The sequence below is a fragment of the Bufo bufo genome, chromosome 8 (genome assembly GCF_905171765.1).
Source record: "Bufo bufo chromosome 8, aBufBuf1.1, whole genome shotgun sequence".
Taxonomy (NCBI): Eukaryota; Metazoa; Chordata; class Amphibia; order Anura; family Bufonidae; genus Bufo; species Bufo bufo.
In genome coordinates, this window is record NC_053396.1 from 13,090,782 (window position 1) to 13,110,200 (window position 19,419).

Sequence of the window (19,419 nt, forward strand, 5' to 3'; positions counted from 1 at the left end):
CCTTGTGATGTGTTGTCTCAGAGATGAAGAATATTCAAGACTGGATTCCTTGGGCCCCCCAGAGAAACGTCTGAGCGCCCCCCCCCCCCCCCCCCTCAATAGGAAGGAATAGGTTGTTTGTTAATTAACCCAAAAAAGTCTAAGAACCCCATAGTAGCACAAGATCTGCTCAAGCGCCCCCTCCGAATGGGGCTGATGAGCCTTCTTGTGGCCGGGCCCATCTCCGAAGCCGGTGGTGGGTCAGTCCAACCTTGTCAAAGCTGAACTCTGCACTGCCGAGAGGAGTCGATGAGGAGCTACGTGTATAGAATGAGCCTTGGTTTTTTCTTTCTTTTAGTATACTAAAAAAGGCAATGGGTTCAGACCACAGAGTCTCTGATTTATAGCCTGCAGGCACGGTATGGCTCGGTGCATGTTCTCAGCCAGTTTCCGTAAACTTTCAGCCCAGAAAAGACTTTCGCAGGAGCAACATGCGTCTGCTGATCACTGTCCTCTCCTTGCTGGTCACCTCTTGTCCTGCCGAGGACTCGTGTCCAGGTAAGCTGGTTTGGAATTCTTCGTGGCTCATCCATCTGCCCAGGGCTTCTAATCAGAGTATAATATGGCTGGACTCTGCATGCACTGCCCTGACTTGTCTCTGACCGCGCAGGTCCCATCTGTTGGAAGCCACCTTGTCTCTTGTAGATGGGCCCAACACTATTTTGATCCACAATGTGCATCCAGTTTTATATAGTGAGTATAGCAGTAATGCAATTCTAATTTATTTAATGTTTCCAATGGGGATAGCCTTGCGGTTCGCCCGGCGGTCATTTCGCGGCGAATTTTGCTTGTTCGCGATTCGCCGAACATGCTCCCTATTCTTTTGCATTGTGCCGAACTTTGACCCATGACACATCCCAGGACAGCCAATTGGGACAATTCAGCACATGGACACCCCCCCACTAGTGTTGAGCGAACTTCTGTTTTAAGTTCGGCGTCTAAAGTTCGGCTTCCGGTTAGCGGAGAATCCCGATATGGATTCCGAATTCCGTTGTGGTCCGTGGTAGCGGAATCAATAATGGCCGATTTTTGATTCCGCTACCACGGACCACAACGGAATTCGGAATCCATATCGGGATTCTCCGCTAACCGGAAGCCGAACTTTAGACGCCGAACTTAAAACAGAAGTTCGCTCAACACTACCCCCCACCCTATAACAGAACCCGATCTGGCAGCCATTTTACATTTTGTTTTTTTGCCAGTGTAGGGAGAGGTTGCTGTGTGGAGCAGGGACAGACTGTAAGGAACACCAAACACTAGCTAATAGGGCCACAAAAGTCCTTTTAGGGACTGTATAGGTGTGCTATCGATAGGTGTGATATACTGAGGCTTGTGATATACTAACATAGAAAGTATATTATAGTGCATTTGTATTGTGCAGCAGTTGTGTGCGGTTCTGCTGCGATATCGCAGCTACACAGAGGGACGAACGCTATTGGAACAACTATTTGCAACGGGTGTGATATACCTGTTGCCCCCAAAAAAACTGATTGAGGCCTGCGATACACCTGCTTCCACAAAATGCTGATTAAGGGGTGCGATATACCTGCTTCCACAAAATACTGATTGAGGGGTGTGATATACCTGCTTCCACAAATACTGCTCTTCTCTGGGGACTTTGGCACAGGGTCATTTTGAAAATGACAGGCAGAGGAAGAGGCAGGCCGTTCCGCAGGGGTGGTAGGAGTCGGGCAGGTGCACCAGGCCGGAGCCTAAGTGGGAAGTTGGAGAAGGCGCGTGCGATTACATCAAAGGACGCACCAGAGTTGGTTGAGTGGCTCATTCAGCCTTCCGCTTCTGCACCCTCCTCATCCTCTGTATCAGCACCCTCCTCACTCTCTGCTGTGTGCACCCCCAAAGACACCACCACCACCACCATAGCTCCTCCACTCGAGTCAGAGGAATTATTTTCCCAGACTTTACCGATGCGCAGCCATTCTTGAGGAAGAGGAGGTAGCAACGGCCGCCACCCAGCGGTCTGACGACAGTACCCAGATCAGCCCAAGGAGGGAGGTCCCCGCTGTTGCTGCCTACTCCGAGATCTCTAATGTCAGTGGTGGTGAAGGTGATGATGATGACGTGTCGATGGACGTCACGTGGGTGCCCACAAGAGAGGAAGAGGAGGGGAGTTTAGAGGGAGAGACGGAGCAGCAGACAGGGAGGAGAAGCAGGCACAACTCGCAGGGCACAGGAGGCAAAAAGCAGACTGCTAATGTATCTGGAGCGAGCCATCCACCATGCACGATCACATCTTGCGCTCCCAGGACGCCGGCACATGGCTCCGCAGTGTGGGCTTTTTTTTACGTGTCAGCTGCTGACAATAGTGTTGCCATCTGCAGCCTGTGCTGTCAACGCATAAGTCGCGGTAAGCCCAACACTCACCTAGGGACGACCGCCTTAAGAAGGCACCTGGCCTCCCATCACCGAGCCCCCTGTATGAAAAGCATAAAGGGCAAGGACCAGTACTGGGTGGCAACGTACTTAGACCCCCGGTACAAACATAAAATGGCGGACATGTTACCAGCATCACAGAGGGCTGTCAGAATGCAGCATTCTGCTGTTGAGGGCGCTGGCAGAGGAATTGCGAAACAGGTGCGGGTCCCAATCCTACCGCGCCTGCAAGAAGAGGGCGGTTTGAAGATGTGTTGGTCACTTCGGGAATGAGATCATTCTTGCAGCCAACCCATCGACAGCCGCCCTCTGGATCCAGCCTCAGGGAACGACAGGTGTCCGACTACATCGGGTTAACGGCTGATGTGGACGCTCTGAGAAGCGAGGAACCCCTTAACTACTGGGTGTCCAGGCTTGACCTTTGGCCAGAGCTGTCACAATTTGCCATGGAACTTTTGGCTTGCCCCTCGTCGAGTGTCACGGACTATGGTGTACGCTGTGACACTGTTGCCACACTTGCGGTTGCTGTGAGAGCATGCGGTGGCAGTGTCTCGGCCTTCTGGGTGGTTGGCACGCATGCTGTTGCTGGTGGTAACGTGTTTAGTATGCTTGTGTGTGCACTTCCTCTTTAAGTTGTAGCCTCCCTCTGTCTGGTGCTGTAAGGGTTAACTCCCTGGCTGGGTCTGGTCATTCGGCTTTTATCTTCTGTGGTTTCCTGGCTGGAGTCAGTTGTATAAATGTATAAAATAAATTGCGGTACCAGCGCTGGGATAAAGGAAGAATGTTGAGCGAAGGGTAATAGAAAGTACCAGGTACTTTCTATTACCCTTCGCTCAACATTTTTCCTTTATCCCAGCGCTGGTACCGCAATTTATTTTATACATTTATGCATGTTTAATTGGATCGGGGCAGCCGATATCCTTTTAGGTACTTAGCAGCGGCTCTGTATACTATTTGCTTACAGAGTTAGGAAAGTGACCCACTGACAGCGCAGGTACAACCATACTATACTTACCATTTATCTCTTCCTGCAGTCAGTTGTACTTCAGCTGTGGTTGGTGCTGGAGCTCTGCTCCAGTCCAGGGTGTTCCACCCTTGTGGTCATCAATGTCATCCCGGTGTCTCGTTCCCTTCCTGTCCTTATTTGTATAGAGTGGGTTAAGTTCAGGGTGTTTGTATGTCTAGTTTGGTGTTACATGTCTGGTGGTGTTTGGTGTCATGTTTGCTAGACATTCCCCTGTCTCATGTTTATTGCAGCTATGGTTGTCCTGGGTTCCTGTGTGGTTTGTGGTGTGTGCTGTGTCCTTTAATGTTGGTGTGGACAGCAGCACTTGTGCACGGGTTCCAGTCAGTGTGTCTGTGGCAGGTAAGTGTGTTACTGGTTTCACTTACCTGCCATCTCCTTATGCTGTATGTGTTCCCCTCTCCTTGCAGCCTGGCCTCAGATAGAGACTCCTGTTCCTCCATGACTGGGATGAACAGGTCGTCTCTTCCCTGCTCCTTGGTGAGGGATTACCAGGGCGACTTAGGGTCTCTAGGAATCCTTAGTATGAGTCGTCCTACCATCGGGGTCCGCTCATACGGCGAGGAGTCAGGGAGAGGATTAGGGACGCTGTAGGAGGTGACCTGCTCCCTTATTACTCCTTTTGGCCAGGCTGATCCCCTTTTACCCTTTGACACCGCACGGCGGGGGGTTTCCCCCACTCCCCACCGTGACAGACGTTCAGCGCAGCAGGGGGGATCGTGACCGACAAGCGCACTCGCCCGGCTCACGACAGTGTGGACTCACATTTCTAAAAAATGAATGAGGCATGGATCTCGGAGGAATTCAACACCTGTGACAACCACGTGTAATTTAATTTACTCATGCCAGCCCACACATATCCGCCACCACCCAGAACAAAGTATACAGCGGCATAAAAGGCCTTTTCTGTCAGGTGAATGCCTAATGTTTGGGGCCTGCACTCCTGTGGTCTAAAATAAAAAAGTTCTAGGCTCCAGCAGGGCATAATTTTGAGTTTCCCTTTAAGACGCATAAAAATGGCCCCTGATTAAAATACATATTTTTTGTGGAAATTTTTGCCATTGATCCCCCTTTGGTATGTCACTGTCCATGTTGTGGGACTATTTGTGCACTTCTAGTAAGTATTTGGTGGCTGCAAATATGACCTGAAGGTTTTTCAGGTTCGCCTGCCATTTAAGTGAATGGGGTTCCGCGAACACGAAACGTGCCAGTCGTTGTTCGTCCATCACTAGTTTCCAATATTTGCATGTGCATGGCAGTGTGTTGCTACTTTTAGTCCTTGGTTGCCTATCTATAGTTATCCATTCAGGACCATAGGAAAGCTTTTTGTGAACCCGGCAGGAGTTGTACTGCAGGTATATTATATAGAGAATGTTGGCCACGTCGTGGTGCATGATGATGGTACAAATGTGTCACCCAGCAGAAGTGAAGGTCGTTGGAGTGGGAGATTCGGACAGACTGGCCATCCTCAGAGGCTGCCCCGGCGTTCCTGGATCTCCTGGTGCAAAAGGATATAATGGAGCGGCAGGAGAGAAAGGTGAATATAGATGATAGGAAATTTATTCCTTCCACATTCCTTTGACCACCTGTCCTGTTTTCTTCTCCATTTACTGCTAAAGTTAAAATCCTGACCTTGGACTGTTTACCGGATTGCACTTACTCTGGCTGTCCTGACCTTGGCCTGATCCCTGATCATGTTTTTGCCTCATCCTGCTGTGATGGCTCTTGATCCCCGTAGGTCAGTCATCACCTGAACAGAGACTACTCTGAGAGGTGGCCGCCTGGTGATTCCCCTGCAGGGAAGTCCAGATCCCTGTACAGGGGTTAAAGGTTGCCCTTAGGAGTAACCCCAAGCCAAATCTTTTCTTGTAAGATAGCAGATCCCCATCGATTTTTAATGCACTATATGCAGATTCATTTTATGATATTTTTTTTTAGAGACCGATGATCCATTTTTCTGACAGAGCTCCAAACACAGAGCCATACAATAAAACTTTGCCTGCCTGCCGCCACCAGTAGGTGGAGCTCACTGTATACTATTCTATTGTTGAGTTCAATGTATAAGTTGCATGTAGTGAGTGAGCTCCCCCTAGTGGAGACTACAGGAAGACGACAGAATTGTATCTTTTAAAGGGGTTATCCAACACTAAAAGAGTGGTCAAGACCTGCCCGACCCAGGGTGGGGGTGATGCTCACCTGATCCCCGCCGCTGGATCTGGTCTGTTGGGCTCCCGAGCTGACAGTTCCGCTCCCACGTGGACAAGATCTGTTGACGGGGGGGGGGGCGCACAAGACCGGTGCAGCCAATCACTGATCCGGCCCGGGAGCCCAACAGACTGGATCCAGTGGGGGGATCAGGTGAGCATCACCCCCACCCTGGGTCGGGCAGGACTGGGCCTCTCTTTTAGTGTTGCATCACTGCTTTAACTCTTTTCCTATGCAGCGGATTTGGAGCTCTGTGAAGATTTATTAGGAAATTTATTGGGAATTTTGGGCTTATACAGATAAAAAAAAAAGAACTCTCGTGTCCAATCAATAAAGGTTTAACTTCCACCATTAGCACCAAAGGCAGTACATGGAGTCTGGCACTTGTGGATATTTTATGTTTGTCTCCTTAGGGCAGAAAGGATCTACAGGAGAAGTTGGAAAGATTGGTCCACAAGGACAAAAAGGTTAGTGTCACTGATTACTTAAAGGGGAAGTCCAGATTAAGCCAAATAAATGGCGATACGTAAAACGGGTAGGTTTATCGTACCCTCCAAATAAGTTAAGTGGAACCTGTGGCTTTGCAAGAGAGCAAGCTCCATAGAAAAAAATGGACAGTAATCGATTTTCCTTTTAGACTGGAGATTGAAAACCTGGAAAATCCCTTTAAGATCTGTATAACTTCATTGGGAGAGGGGAATGTCAAATCAAGCTGTAATTGATTTACTGGACTAATGCTATTTATTTGATAATTCTATAGGAGAGAAAGGAGAATCCGGAAAGCCGGAGTCAGGACTGTACGGTGAGCGGAAACTGAGAAATGTATAGAGTCCATCAGCAGAATAGTGAGTGCAGCTCTGGAGTATAATACTGGATGTTACTCGGGATCAGTACAGGATAAGTAATGTATGTACACAGTGACTGCACCAGCAGAATAGTGAGTGCAGCTCTGGAGTATAATACAGGATGTAACTCAGGATCAGTACAGGATAAGTAATGTATGTACACAGTGACTGCACCAGCAGAATAGTGAGTGCAGCTCTGGAGTATAATACAGGATGTAACTCAGGATCAGTACAGGATAAGTAATGTATGTACACAGTGACTGCACCAGCAGAAGAGTGAGTGCAGCTCTGGAGTATAATACAGGATGTAACTCAGGATCAGTACAGGATAAGTAATGTATGTACACAGTGATTCCACCAGCAGAATAGTGAGTGCAGCTCTGGAGTATAATACAGGATGTAACTCAGGATCAGTACAGGATAAGTAATGTATGTACACAGTGACTCCACGAGCAGAATAGTGAGTGCAGCTCTGGGGTATAATACAGGATGTAACTGAGGATCAGTACAGGATAGGTAATGTATGTACACAGTGACTGCACCAGCAGAATAGTGAGTGCAGCTCTGGAGTATGATACAGGATGTAACTCAGGATCAGTACAGGATAAGTAGTGCAATGTATGTACACAGTGACTGCACCAGCAGAATAGTGAGTGCAGCTCTGGAGTATAATACAGGATGTAACTCAGGATCAGTACAGGATAAGTAGTGCAATGTATGTACACAGTGACTGCACCAGCAGAATAGTGAGTGCAGCTCTGGAGTATAATACAGGATGTAACTCAGGATCAGTACAGGATAAGTAATGTAATGTATGTACACAGTGACTGCACCAGCAGAATAGTGAGTGCAGCTCTGGAGTATGATACAGGATGTAACTCAGGATCAGTACAGGATAAGCAATGTATGTACACAGTGACTGCACCAGCAGAATAGTGAGTGCAGCTCTGGAGTATAATACAGGATGTAACTCAGGATCAGTACAGGATAAGTAGTGCAATGTATGTACACAGTGACTGCACCAGCAGAATAGTGAGTGCAGCTCTGGAGTATAATACAGGATGTAACTCAGGATCAGTACAGGATAAGTAATGTAATGTATGTACACAGTGACTGCACCAGCAGAAGAGTGAGTGCAGCTCTGGAGTATAATACAGGATGTAACTCAGGATCAGTACAGGATAAGTAATGTATGTACACAGTGACTCCACGAGCAGAATAGTGAGTGCAGCTCTGGGGTATAATACAGGATGTAACTGAGGATCAGTACAGGATATGTAATGTATGTACACAGTGACTGCACCAGCAGAATAGTGAGTGCAGCTCTGGAGTATGATACAGGATGTAACTCAGGATCAGTACAGGATAAGTAATGTATGTACACAGTGACTGCACCAGCAGAATAGTGAGTGCAGCTCTGGAGTATAATACAGGATGTAACTCAGGATCAGTACAGGATAAGTAATGTATGTACACAGTGACTGCACCAGCAGAATAGTGAATGCAGCTCTGGAGTATAATACAGGATGTAACTCAGGATCAGTACAGGATAAGTAATGTATGTACACAGTGAGTGCACCAGCAGAATAGTGAGTGCAGCTCTGGGGTATAATACAGGATGTAACTGAGGATCAGTACAGGATAAGTAATGTAATGTATGTACAGTGACTGCACCAGCAGAATAGTGAGTGCAGCTCTGGAGTATAATACAGGATGTAACTCAGGATCAGTACAGGATAAGTAATGTATGTACACAGTGACTCCACGAGCAGAATAGTGAGTGCAGCTCTGGGGTATAATACAGGATGTAACTCAGGATCAGTACAGGATAAGTAATGTAATGTATGTACACAGTGACTGCACCAGCAGAATAGTGAGTGCAGCTCTGGAGTATAATACAGGATGTAACTCAGGATCAGTACAGGATAAGTAATGTATGTACACAGTGACTCCACCAGCAGAATAGTGAGTACAGCTCTGGAGTAAATACAGGATGTAACTCAGGATCAGTACAGGATAAGTAATGTATGTACACAGTGACTCCACCAGCAGAATAGTGAGTGCAGCTCTGGAGTATAATACAGGATGTAACTCAGGATCAGTACAGGATAAGTAATGTATGTACACAGTGACTCCACCAGCAGAATAGTGAGTACAGCTCTGGAGTAAATACAGGATGTAACTCAGGATCAGTACAGGATAAGTAATGTATGTACACAGTGACTCCACCAGCAGAATAGTGAGTGCAGATCTGGAGTATAATACAGGATGTAACTCAGGATCAGTACAGGATAAGTAATGTATGTACACAGTGACTCCACCAGCAGAATAGTGAGTGCAGCTCTGGAGTATAATACAGGATGTAACTCAGGATCAGTACAGGATAAGTAATGTATGTACACAGTGACTGCACCAGCAGAAGAGTGAGTGCAGCTCTGGAGTATAATACAGGATGTAACTCAGGATCAGTACAGGATAAGTAATGTATGTACACAGTGATTCCACCAGCAGAATAGTGAGTGCAGCTCTGGAGTATAATACAGGATGTAACTCAGGATCAGTACAGGATAAGTAATGTATGTACACAGTGACTCCACGAGCAGAATAGTGAGTGCAGCTCTGGGGTATAATACAGGATGTAACTGAGGATCAGTACAGGATATGTAATGTATGTACACAGTGACTGCACCAGCAGAATAGTGAGTGCAGCTCTGGAGTATGATACAGGATGTAACTCAGGATCAGTACAGGATAAGTAGTGCAATGTATGTACACAGTGACTGCACCAGCAGAATAGTGAGTGCAGCTCTGGAGTATAATACAGGATGTAACTCAGGATCAGTACAGGATAAGTAGTGCAATGTATGTACACAGTGACTGCACCAGCAGAATAGTGAGTGCAGCTCTGGAGTATAATACAGGATGTAACTCAGGATCAGTACAGGATAAGTAATGTAATGTATGTACACAGTGACTGCACCAGCAGAATAGTGAGTGCAGCTCTGGAGTATGATACAGGATGTAACTCAGGATCAGTACAGGATAAGCAATGTATGTACACAGTGACTGCACCAGCAGAATAGTGAGTGCAGCTCTGGAGTATAATACAGGATGTAACTCAGGATCAGTACAGGATAAGTAGTGCAATGTATGTACACAGTGACTGCACCAGCAGAATAGTGAGTGCAGCTCTGGAGTATAATACAGGATGTAACTCAGGATCAGTACAGGATAAGTAATGTAATGTATGTACACAGTGACTGCACCAGCAGAAGAGTGAGTGCAGCTCTGGAGTATAATACAGGATGTAACTCAGGATCAGTACAGGATAAGTAATGTATGTACACAGTGACTCCACGAGCAGAATAGTGAGTGCAGCTCTGGGGTATAATACAGGATGTAACTGAGGATCAGTACAGGATATGTAATGTATGTACACAGTGACTGCACCAGCAGAATAGTGAGTGCAGCTCTGGAGTATGATACAGGATGTAACTCAGGATCAGTACAGGATAAGTAATGTATGTACACAGTGACTGCACCAGCAGAATAGTGAGTGCAGCTCTGGAGTATAATACAGGATGTAACTCAGGATCAGTACAGGATAAGTAATGTATGTACACAGTGACTGCACCAGCAGAATAGTGAATGCAGCTCTGGAGTATAATACAGGATGTAACTCAGGATCAGTACAGGATAAGTAATGTATGTACACAGTGAGTGCACCAGCAGAATAGTGAGTGCAGCTCTGGGGTATAATACAGGATGTAACTGAGGATCAGTACAGGATAAGTAATGTAATGTATGTACAGTGACTGCACCAGCAGAATAGTGAGTGCAGCTCTGGAGTATAATACAGGATGTAACTCAGGATCAGTACAGGATAAGTAATGTATGTACACAGTGACTCCACGAGCAGAATAGTGAGTGCAGCTCTGGGGTATAATACAGGATGTAACTCAGGATCAGTACAGGATAAGTAATGTAATGTATGTACACAGTGACTGCACCAGCAGAATAGTGAGTGCAGCTCTGGGGTATAATACAGGATGTAACTCAGGATCAGTACAGGATAAGTAATGTATGTACACAGTGACTGCACCAGCAGAAGAGTGAGTGCAGCTCTGGAGTATAATACAGGATGTAACTCAGGATCAGTACAGGATAAGTAATGTATGTACACAGTGACTCCACGAGCAGAATAGTGAGTGCAGCTCTGGGGTATAATACAGGATGTAACTGAGGATCAGTACAGGATATGTAATGTATGTACACAGTGACTGCACCAGCAGAATAGTGAGTGCAGCTCTGGAGTATGATACAGGATGTAACTCAGGATCAGTACAGGATAAGTAATGTATGTACACAGTGACTGCACCAGCAGAATAGTGAGTGCAGCTCTGGAGTATAATACAGGATGTAACTCAGGATCAGTACAGGATAAGTAATGTAATGTATGTACACAGTGACTGCACCAGCAGAATAGTGAGTGCAGCTCTGGAGTATGATACAGGATGTAACTCAGGATCAGTACAGGATAAGTAGTGCAATGTATGTACACAGTGACTGCACCAGCAGAATAGTGAGTGCAGCTCTGGAGTATAATACAGGATGTAACTCAGGCTCAGTACAGGATAAGTAGTGCAATGTATGTACACAGTGACTGCACCAGCAGAATAGTGAGTGCAGCTCTGGAGTATAATACAGGATGTAACTCAGGATCAGTACAGGATAAGTAATGTATGTACACAGTGACTGCACCAGCAGAATAGTGAGTGCAGCTCTGGGGTATAATACAGGATGTAACTCAGGATCAGTACAGGATAAGTAATGTATGTACACAGTGACTGCACCAGCAGAAGAGTGAGTGCAGCTCTGGAGTATAATACAGGATGTAACTCAGGATCAGTACAGGATAAGTAATGTATGTACACAGTGACTCCACGAGCAGAATAGTGAGTGCAGCTCTGGGGTATAATACAGGATGTAACTCAGGATCAGTACAGGATATGTAATGTATGTACACAGTGACTGCACCAGCAGAATAGTGAGTGCAGCTCTGGAGTATGATACAGGATGTAACTCAGGATCAGTACAGGATAAGTAATGTATGTACACAGTGACTGCACCAGCAGAATAGTGAGTGCAGCTCTGGAGTATAATACAGGATGTAACTCAGGATCAGTACAGGATAAGTAGTGCAATGTATGTACACAGTGACTGCACCAGCAGAATAGTGAATGCAGCTCTGGAGTATAATACAGGATGTAACTCAGGATCAGTACAGGATAAGTAATGTATGTACACAGTGAGTGCACCAGCAGAATAGTGAGTGCAGCTCTGGGGTATAATACAGGATGTAACTGAGGATCAGTACAGGATAAGTAATGTAATGTATGTACACAGTGACTGCACCAGCAGAATAGTGGGCGCAGCTCTGGAGTATAATACAGGATGTAACTCGGGATCAGTACAGGATAAGTAATGTAATGTATGTACACAGTGACTCCACCAGCAGAATAGTGAGTGCAGCTCTGGAGTATAATACAGGATGTAACTCAGGATCAGTACAGGATAAGTAATGTATGTACACAGTGACTGCACCAGCAGAATAGTGAGTGCAGCTCTGGAGTATAATACAGGATGTAACTCTGGATCAGTACAGGATAAGTAATGTAATGTATGTACACAGTGACTGCACCAGCAGAATAGGGAGTGCAGCTCTGGAGTATAATACAGGATGTAACTCAGGATCAGTACAGGATAAGTAATGTATGTACACAGTGACTGCACCAGCAGAGTAGTGAGTGCAGCTCTGGAGTATAATACAGGATGTAACTTAGGATCAGTACAGGATAAGTAATGTATGTACACAGTGACTCCACCAGCAGAATAGTGAGTGCAGCTCTGGAGAATAATACAGGATGTATTCAGGATCAGTACAGGAATAAGTAATGTATGTACACAGTGACTGCACCAGCAGAATAGTGAGTACAGCTCTGGAGTAAATACAGGATGTAACTCAGGATCAGTACAGGATAAGTAATGTATGTTGTAGCGGAGGGGTAGCACGATCCACAAGGTCTCCGCTGGTAGACAGGAAAAGCAGGCAATGATCCAAATAGGCCGGTACAGCATACAATCCTTCCCTCCCAAGAACTGTAACGGAACGCCTAGCACCCCGACCGGGTACCTCCGTCGATAGTTGCTCCAAGTGCTTCCAGAGGACTCCAAGCACTCCACTTGACCCCGTCAGCACTGCAGACCCCACGAACCGCCGAAACTTGGTGGAGGTCTCGCCGTCTCCTACCCACCCTGGACCTATGACAAGGCTCCAGTGGGTGAACCTCTCCCAAATCCAGAGGCAGGAACCAGGAACAGCTCTTACAAGAGCTAGGAGTTATAGCCAGGGGAGTATACAGCGTATAGCAATCCCCCACACATGAGACGAGGCTCTATGTTGAATGTAAAACAGGAACTGACTGTACTTCACGTACAGCCTCTTTTATTCACAAACCAAAAACATAGTACTGCCCACAGGGGTTTGAAATACAACCAATCAGTAATTAACAACACATACAATGTAACTACAGCAACCAATCGTTCACGCCCCCAGAGGACCAGAATGAAGACTGGGACATAGGACAACATATCCCCACAATGCATCATGGTCTCCTCCCCTCTGTCTGGAGACAACCTGAGGAGCAATCCAATTATCTCTCAGAACAAAGGGAGATCGCCAATACACATGTAGATACAACAGGACAGACATCACCATTTAAACACACAATGGGACAATGGCACAATAGAAACACACCCAGCATTTTCCTCCCAAGCTGACAAGTTACAATTATTATAGATTGTTACAACTTTGTGAGTTTACATTGGCCACACATATAACTTACATTAATTCAAACAGTATAACGTGGGGACAAACCTATCCAAAATTCACTTGAATCGGTTCAGGGGTTTAAAAGTTAGTATATGGCCCATAATCCTGGGGCAAGAGGCCAGCAGCCAGTCCTCTCCAAAACCCAGTGGCGAGGTCGGTTTCGCCACATATGTACACAGTGACTCCACCAGCAGAATAGTGAGTACAGCTCTGGAGTAAATACAGGATGTAATTGAGGATCAGTACAGGATAAGTAATGTGCTTACATTTACATACATCTTTGTAACCTGTACAGAAAGTCACATATAAATGACCAGCTACTACATACTTATTACCTATATTTTTTCTTTCTCAGCTGCCAGGAGCTGTAAGGAGCTGCTGGATCATGGAGAAGTGCTCAGTGACTGGTACACAATATACCCAGATGGCAGCGCCCCCCTGAGGGTGTTATGTGATATGCACACAGACGGAGGGGGCTGGATTGTAAGTGTCCTGACTGTAAAACAGACCTGCAATTAACCCACTGAGAACCTTCTGTAATCAGTCAGAGAATTACACAACTAGCAATTCCCCAATATATAATGGGCAGTGAAATAAGATGAAACTGAAATACCCTGCACCACTGCTGTTAAAGGGGTTGTGCAGTGCCATAATATTGATGACCTACCGACTCCCGGCATGCCCGCCGATCAGCTGTTTGAAGAGGTTGCAGCACTTGTGTTGATGCCGCATCCCCTTCTTTGTATGCATGCCGCCTAGATCGCAGCAGCGGTGCAACTATAAGGAACTGGACGAGCAGATGCAATCAGCGGGGGGTGCCAAGAGTAAGACCCCTGCCAGGCTTGGCCATCAATATCATCACAGTCCACAGCCCCTTTAAGAAGACTGAGTGCAGTTAGATCTAAATAATAAAGAGCCCGCATCGCTGTGGCGCCATTAAACAGCTGAATGGTGGAGGTGCTGAAGATCTGATATTGATAACCTGTCCAGAGACTAGTACATCTGTATACTGGCTCTGAATTTCCTTCTTCTCTACTTCATCTGTGCATAGGTGAAAAAACTGCTATTTCAGACAGCCGCCACTAGGGGGAGACATTATAATAGCTTCCATTCCCCTGCATAAACTCCTATGCACAGAGCTCCCCCTAGTGGTGGCTGCAGGCAGACAGCTTTGTAATATCTGAAGTGGAGCTATAGAATTTATTATTTCAGTTATCTGCACCATATATTTGATTTTAGACACAGAAGTTGAATAAAGTGGGCGAGGCCGAGGGTGACTTTTTATTATTATTTTTTTTAAATAAAAATTTCTTCTGCTAAATAAAAAAAAATTGTAAATTCATCAGAAACCTGGGGCACTGTGCTGTGCATTCCGCATTGCCTGGGAGTGATTGACGCACGTGGGAAATTGGTAATGGGCCCCATGCTTAGGTTTTGCTATGGGGCCCTATGAGATCGGTGCACGCTATTGACGCATCTCCTGCTGGGTCTGCCATTTTACTGTCAGGTTTTCCAAAGACGCTTGGATGGTTCAGTGGATTTCTTCCGGGACTGGAATTCTTATAAGGAAGGTTTTGGAAGCCGCCTGGCTGATTTCTGGTTGGGAAATGAGAATATTCACAAGTTAACGTCTTCGGGTAAGGAGTCTGGGTATGATCTGTATTAGCATACAGGCACATTACGGCGCAGAGTTGTCTTCTCTTTTAACCTCCTGTTCTGACTCATACCTGCACCGATACACTGTAACAAACCCTTAGCTGTGCTAAATTGGCATTAGAACAGGGATCATTTTCAACCGCTGGATGTAAATGAGAATGTTCCCATTCACTGACAGCAAGCTGCTTGCTCATTTAATACGTTCGCACACACACTTCTGCCTGTGTAATACGAAGACGATGAATCAGAGTCGCTGAGCGCGGTGAAGACGAGCAGGACTAATGTGTCCTCCTCTTCTCCGCAGATACGTGGGAGCTACGCATCGATCTAGAGGACTTCGACCGCGCACAATATTTTGCCAAATACTCCTCATTTCAGATCCTCGGAGAAGAAGAGAAATACAAATTATTGCTTGGAGGCTTCAAAAATGGAGATGCAGGTGAGCGACAAGCATGTCCGGTGATACGGAGATATCCCTCCTCATATAGTACACAGTGTATACGCCGCGCCGCGCTATATGGCCAGGAATCCTGTGTATGCTGTAGTCACCTGTGATACTGGAGTATCTAAGCCTATCACTTGTGATACTGTCTGCCGAGCTCTGTAGCTAAACCTACAATGTTTGATACTTGCTAAGTTCAGTATTAGTGTTTTTTTACAGCCATTCAGGGAAATTTCGATTCGCTGTGAAGCCGAATTTCCCTGGTGCTTCGTGATAGCAAATCGATTTTCCCTGAAATATAAAAAAAAAATCATACTTACCTCATTCGTTTGCGGCCGAAGAGCCGGCGCTGCCATCTTGATTGAAGATCTCGCATGAAACCCCGTGCGCGGTGGCGTACGACGTGATGACGCCATCATGGGCAGCGCGAGATTACGCGCTAGATCTTCAATCAAGATGGTGGCGGACGGCTCTTCATGATCAAATGGATGAGGTAAGTATGATTTTTTTTTTTTTTCCTTTTTTTTTTTTTTATGTCAGATGACGCGATCAGCTGCGAACGCGGCATCTAAGGGGTACAATGATGGGGGGGGGGGGCCACAATCCCTGTCATTGCACCCACTACTTACAAAGAAATGCGCTTTGTGACGAAGTAATCACAAAGCTAATTTTTATTTTTTTTGCGAAGCAGCCGAATCTAATTTTTCATCACGATTCAGTATCTAAGGGCATCAATGTGCGATACTCTCTGCTAAGCTGTGTATCTAAGCCTATCATGTCTAATGCTGTCTCTGTTGAGATGGTGTATCAAAGCCTATCCCATGTGATGTGTCTGCTGGCCTGCTGTATCCAAACGTATCTTTTGTGATGCTCTCTGTGAGCTGCTGTATCTAAGCTTATCATACATGATACTGTATGCTGAGCTGCCTAATCTCAGCTTCTCAAGTGTGATACTGTCTACTGAGCTGCTGTATCCAAGCTCATCCTATGTCATACTGTCGTCTGAGTTCATTAATCTAAGTTTTTCAAGAGTGTTAGGTCTACTGAGCGCTGTATCTAAATGTATCATGTGTGATACTGTCTACTGAGCGCTGTATCTAAATGTATCATGTGTGATACTGGCTACTGAGCGCTGTATCTAAATGTATCATGTGTGATACTGTCTACTGAGCGCTGTATCTAAATGTATCATGTGTGATACTGGCTACTGAGCGCTGTATCTAAATGTATCATGTGTGATACTGTCTACTGAGCGCTGTATCTAAATGTATCATGTGTGATACTGTCTACTGAGCGCTGCATCTAAATGTATCATGTGTGATACTGTCTACTGAGCGCTGTATCTAAATGTATCATGTGTGATACTGTCTACTGAGCGCTGTATCTAAATGTATCATGTGTGATACTGTCTACTGAGCGCTGCATCTAAATGTATCATGTGTGATACTGTCTACTGAGCGCTGTATCTAAATGTATCATGTGTGATACTGTCTACTTAGCGCTGTATCTAAATGTATCATGTGTGATACTGTCTACTGAGCGCTGTATCTAAATGTATCATGTGTGATACTGTCTACTGAGCGCTGTATCTAAATGTATCATGTGTGATACTGTCTACTGAGCGCTGTATCTAAATGTATCATGTGTGATACTGTCTACTGAGCGCTGTATCTAAATGTATCATATGTGATACTGTCTACTGAGCGCTGTATTTAAATGTATCATGTGTGATACTGTCTACTGAGCGCTGTATCTAAATGTATCATGTGTGATACTGTCTACTGAGCGCTGTATCCAAATGTATCATGTGTGATACTGTCTACTGAGCGCTGCATCTAAATGTATCATATGTGATACTGTCTACTGAGCGCTGTATCTAAATGTATCATGTGTGATACTGTCTACTGAGCGCTGTATCTAAATGTATCATGTGTGATACTGTCTACTGAGCGCTGTATCTAAACCTATTGTATTTGATTCTGTCAGTTGAGCAGCTGTATCTAAGCTTATTATGTGAGATACCGGCTTATCTAGACTTAGGCCTCTTGCACACGAACGTTTTTTTCAGTTTCTTTTTTTTGCGTTCCGTATACGGAAGCATTCATTTCAATGTATCCGCAAAAAAAAACGGAAGGTACTCCGTTTACGTATTTCCGTTCAAAGATAGAACATGGCCTATTATTGTCCGCATAACGGACAAGGATAGGACTGTTCTATCAGGGCCCGGCTGTTCCGTTCCGCAAAAAACGGAATGCACACGGACGTCGTCCGTTTTTTTGCGGACAGCAAAATACTGAAAAAGCCATACGGTCGTGTGCAAGAGGCCTTACCATATGTGATACTGTCTGCTGAGCGGTGGTATCTAAGCTTATTATGTGTGATCCTGTGTAATGAGCTGCTGTATCTAAGCCTATCACATGTGATACACACAACTACATCCCTCATCATGCAATGCTGTATACTTTCTGTATTAGGTGACTCCATGTCCTACCATAACCTGATGGGGTTCTCCACGAAGGACGAGGACAATGACCTGAACAAAGGCGACTGCGCGAGAACCTGCTCCTCCGGCTGGTGGTATAAGTCCTGCTATCACGCCAACCTGAACGGCCCGTACCTGGCAGGGGAGCACGGCAGCGACAAGATGGCCTTACACTGGTACACGGGCAAAGGACTCTCCTATTCCTACAAGAGATCTGAGATGAAGATACGGCCTGAGGTAAAGAAGTAAACCAGGCCCGACACCTGCCATCCACCCAGCCGGGCACAGCGCTGGTTGTCAGGAGTCCACAAGATTAGGAAAATCATAGATTCTAGTTTTTCTCACCAAATATCTCCTTGTTTTAATAAATATCCGGAAACAATGACTTTATATCTGTGTCCTTATTGTATACATGTGTATACAGTTATATTGGTCAGCCATAACATTAACACCTAATTTTGCGCAGTTCACCCTCCTGCCGCCAAATCAGCTCTGACCGGTTAAAGCATGGACTCCTTTAAGACCTCTGAAGGTGTCCTACGGTCCCTTTCACACGAGCGAGTTTTCCGCGTGGGTACGATGCGTGAACGCATAGCATCCGGACTGAATCCTGACCCATTCATTTCAATGGGTCTGTGCACCTGAGCGTTTTTTTTTTTTTTCACGCATCAGTTCTGGGTTGCGTGAGAATCGCAGCGTGTTCTATAGGCTACATTCACACGAACGTGCTGTCTTGCGGATCCACAAAACACGGATACCGGCGCATGTGCGTTCCGCAATTTGCAGACCGCACATGGACGCCGCTATAATAGAAGATGCCTATTCTTGTCCGCAATTTTATCTTTTTTGCGGGGACCCGTGACACGGAACTACGGATGCAGAGAGCACACGGTGTGCTGTCCGCATCTTTTGCGGCCCAATAGAAATGAATGGGTCCGCACCCGTTCCACAAAATTGCGGACCGGATGCGGACTCATTCATACGGTCGTGTGAATGTAGCCATATTCTGCGTTTTTCAAGCAGCCCTGGCCCCATAGAAGTGAATGGGGCTTCTGTGAAAAACGCATTGCAATCCGGATGTAGTCTGGGTGCAATATGTTTTTCACTGATGCAATGTGGAGGCTGCAGCGCTCACACCAGCACCACGGCCCCTTCAATCCTCTGACCGGCAGGGTGTCACTAATCAGTTCCTATGTGGAAGGTGCTCCTGGGTCGTTAGTATCTCTATTTACCCTTCATGAATTAAAGGGGTCTTCTAGGATTTTGATAGCGGATCCTCAAGATAGAGAATGAATGGTTGGAGCGTGGCAAGCACAGTTCAACGGCATCTGTCAGCAGTTTTGTACCTATGACACCGGCTGACCTGTTACATGTGCGCTTGGAAGCTGAAGACGTCTGTGTTGGTGCCTGTGTTCATATGTGCCCGCAGTGCTGAGAAAAATG

The 19,419-nt window shown here is 45.9% G+C and overlaps 1 protein-coding gene across 2 annotated transcripts; it reads left to right on the forward strand.

The window, feature by feature from the left end:
* The first annotated feature begins 427 nt into the window (after positions 1-427).
* LOC121009571 (ficolin-2-like) lies at positions 428-18,348 on the forward strand. Of its 2 annotated transcripts, none has more exons than XM_040442787.1 (8): positions 428-537; positions 4,875-4,991; positions 6,073-6,126; positions 6,420-6,461; positions 13,752-13,879; positions 14,904-15,033; positions 15,357-15,491; positions 17,969-18,348. In XM_040442787.1, exons 1-8 carry the CDS (start codon positions 471-473, stop codon positions 18,223-18,225), a joined length of 930 nt encoding a protein of 309 aa, XP_040298721.1. In that variant the 5' UTR covers positions 428-470; the 3' UTR covers positions 18,226-18,348. The 2 variants fall into 2 exon arrangements, with proteins under 2 accessions (XP_040298721.1, XP_040298722.1); XM_040442788.1 differs by having other exon boundaries at positions 437-537; positions 4,878-4,991.
* Positions 18,349-19,419: the final 1,071 nt, after the last annotated feature.

What these genes read in the sequence shown, in the direction of transcription:
- LOC121009571 (XM_040442787.1), top strand. Translation starts at nt 471, where the DNA reads ATGCGTCTGCTGATCACTGTCCTCTCCTTGCTGGTCACCTCTTGTCCT. An exon ending in TGCCGAGGACTCGTGTCCAG is followed by an intron (nt 538 to 4,874) that starts GTAAGCTGGTTT and finishes TGTGTCACCCAG; the next exon opens with CAGAAGTGAAGGTCGTTGGA. An exon ending in TGGAGCGGCAGGAGAGAAAG is followed by an intron (nt 4,992 to 6,072) that starts GTGAATATAGAT and finishes TTGTCTCCTTAG; the next exon opens with GGCAGAAAGGATCTACAGGA.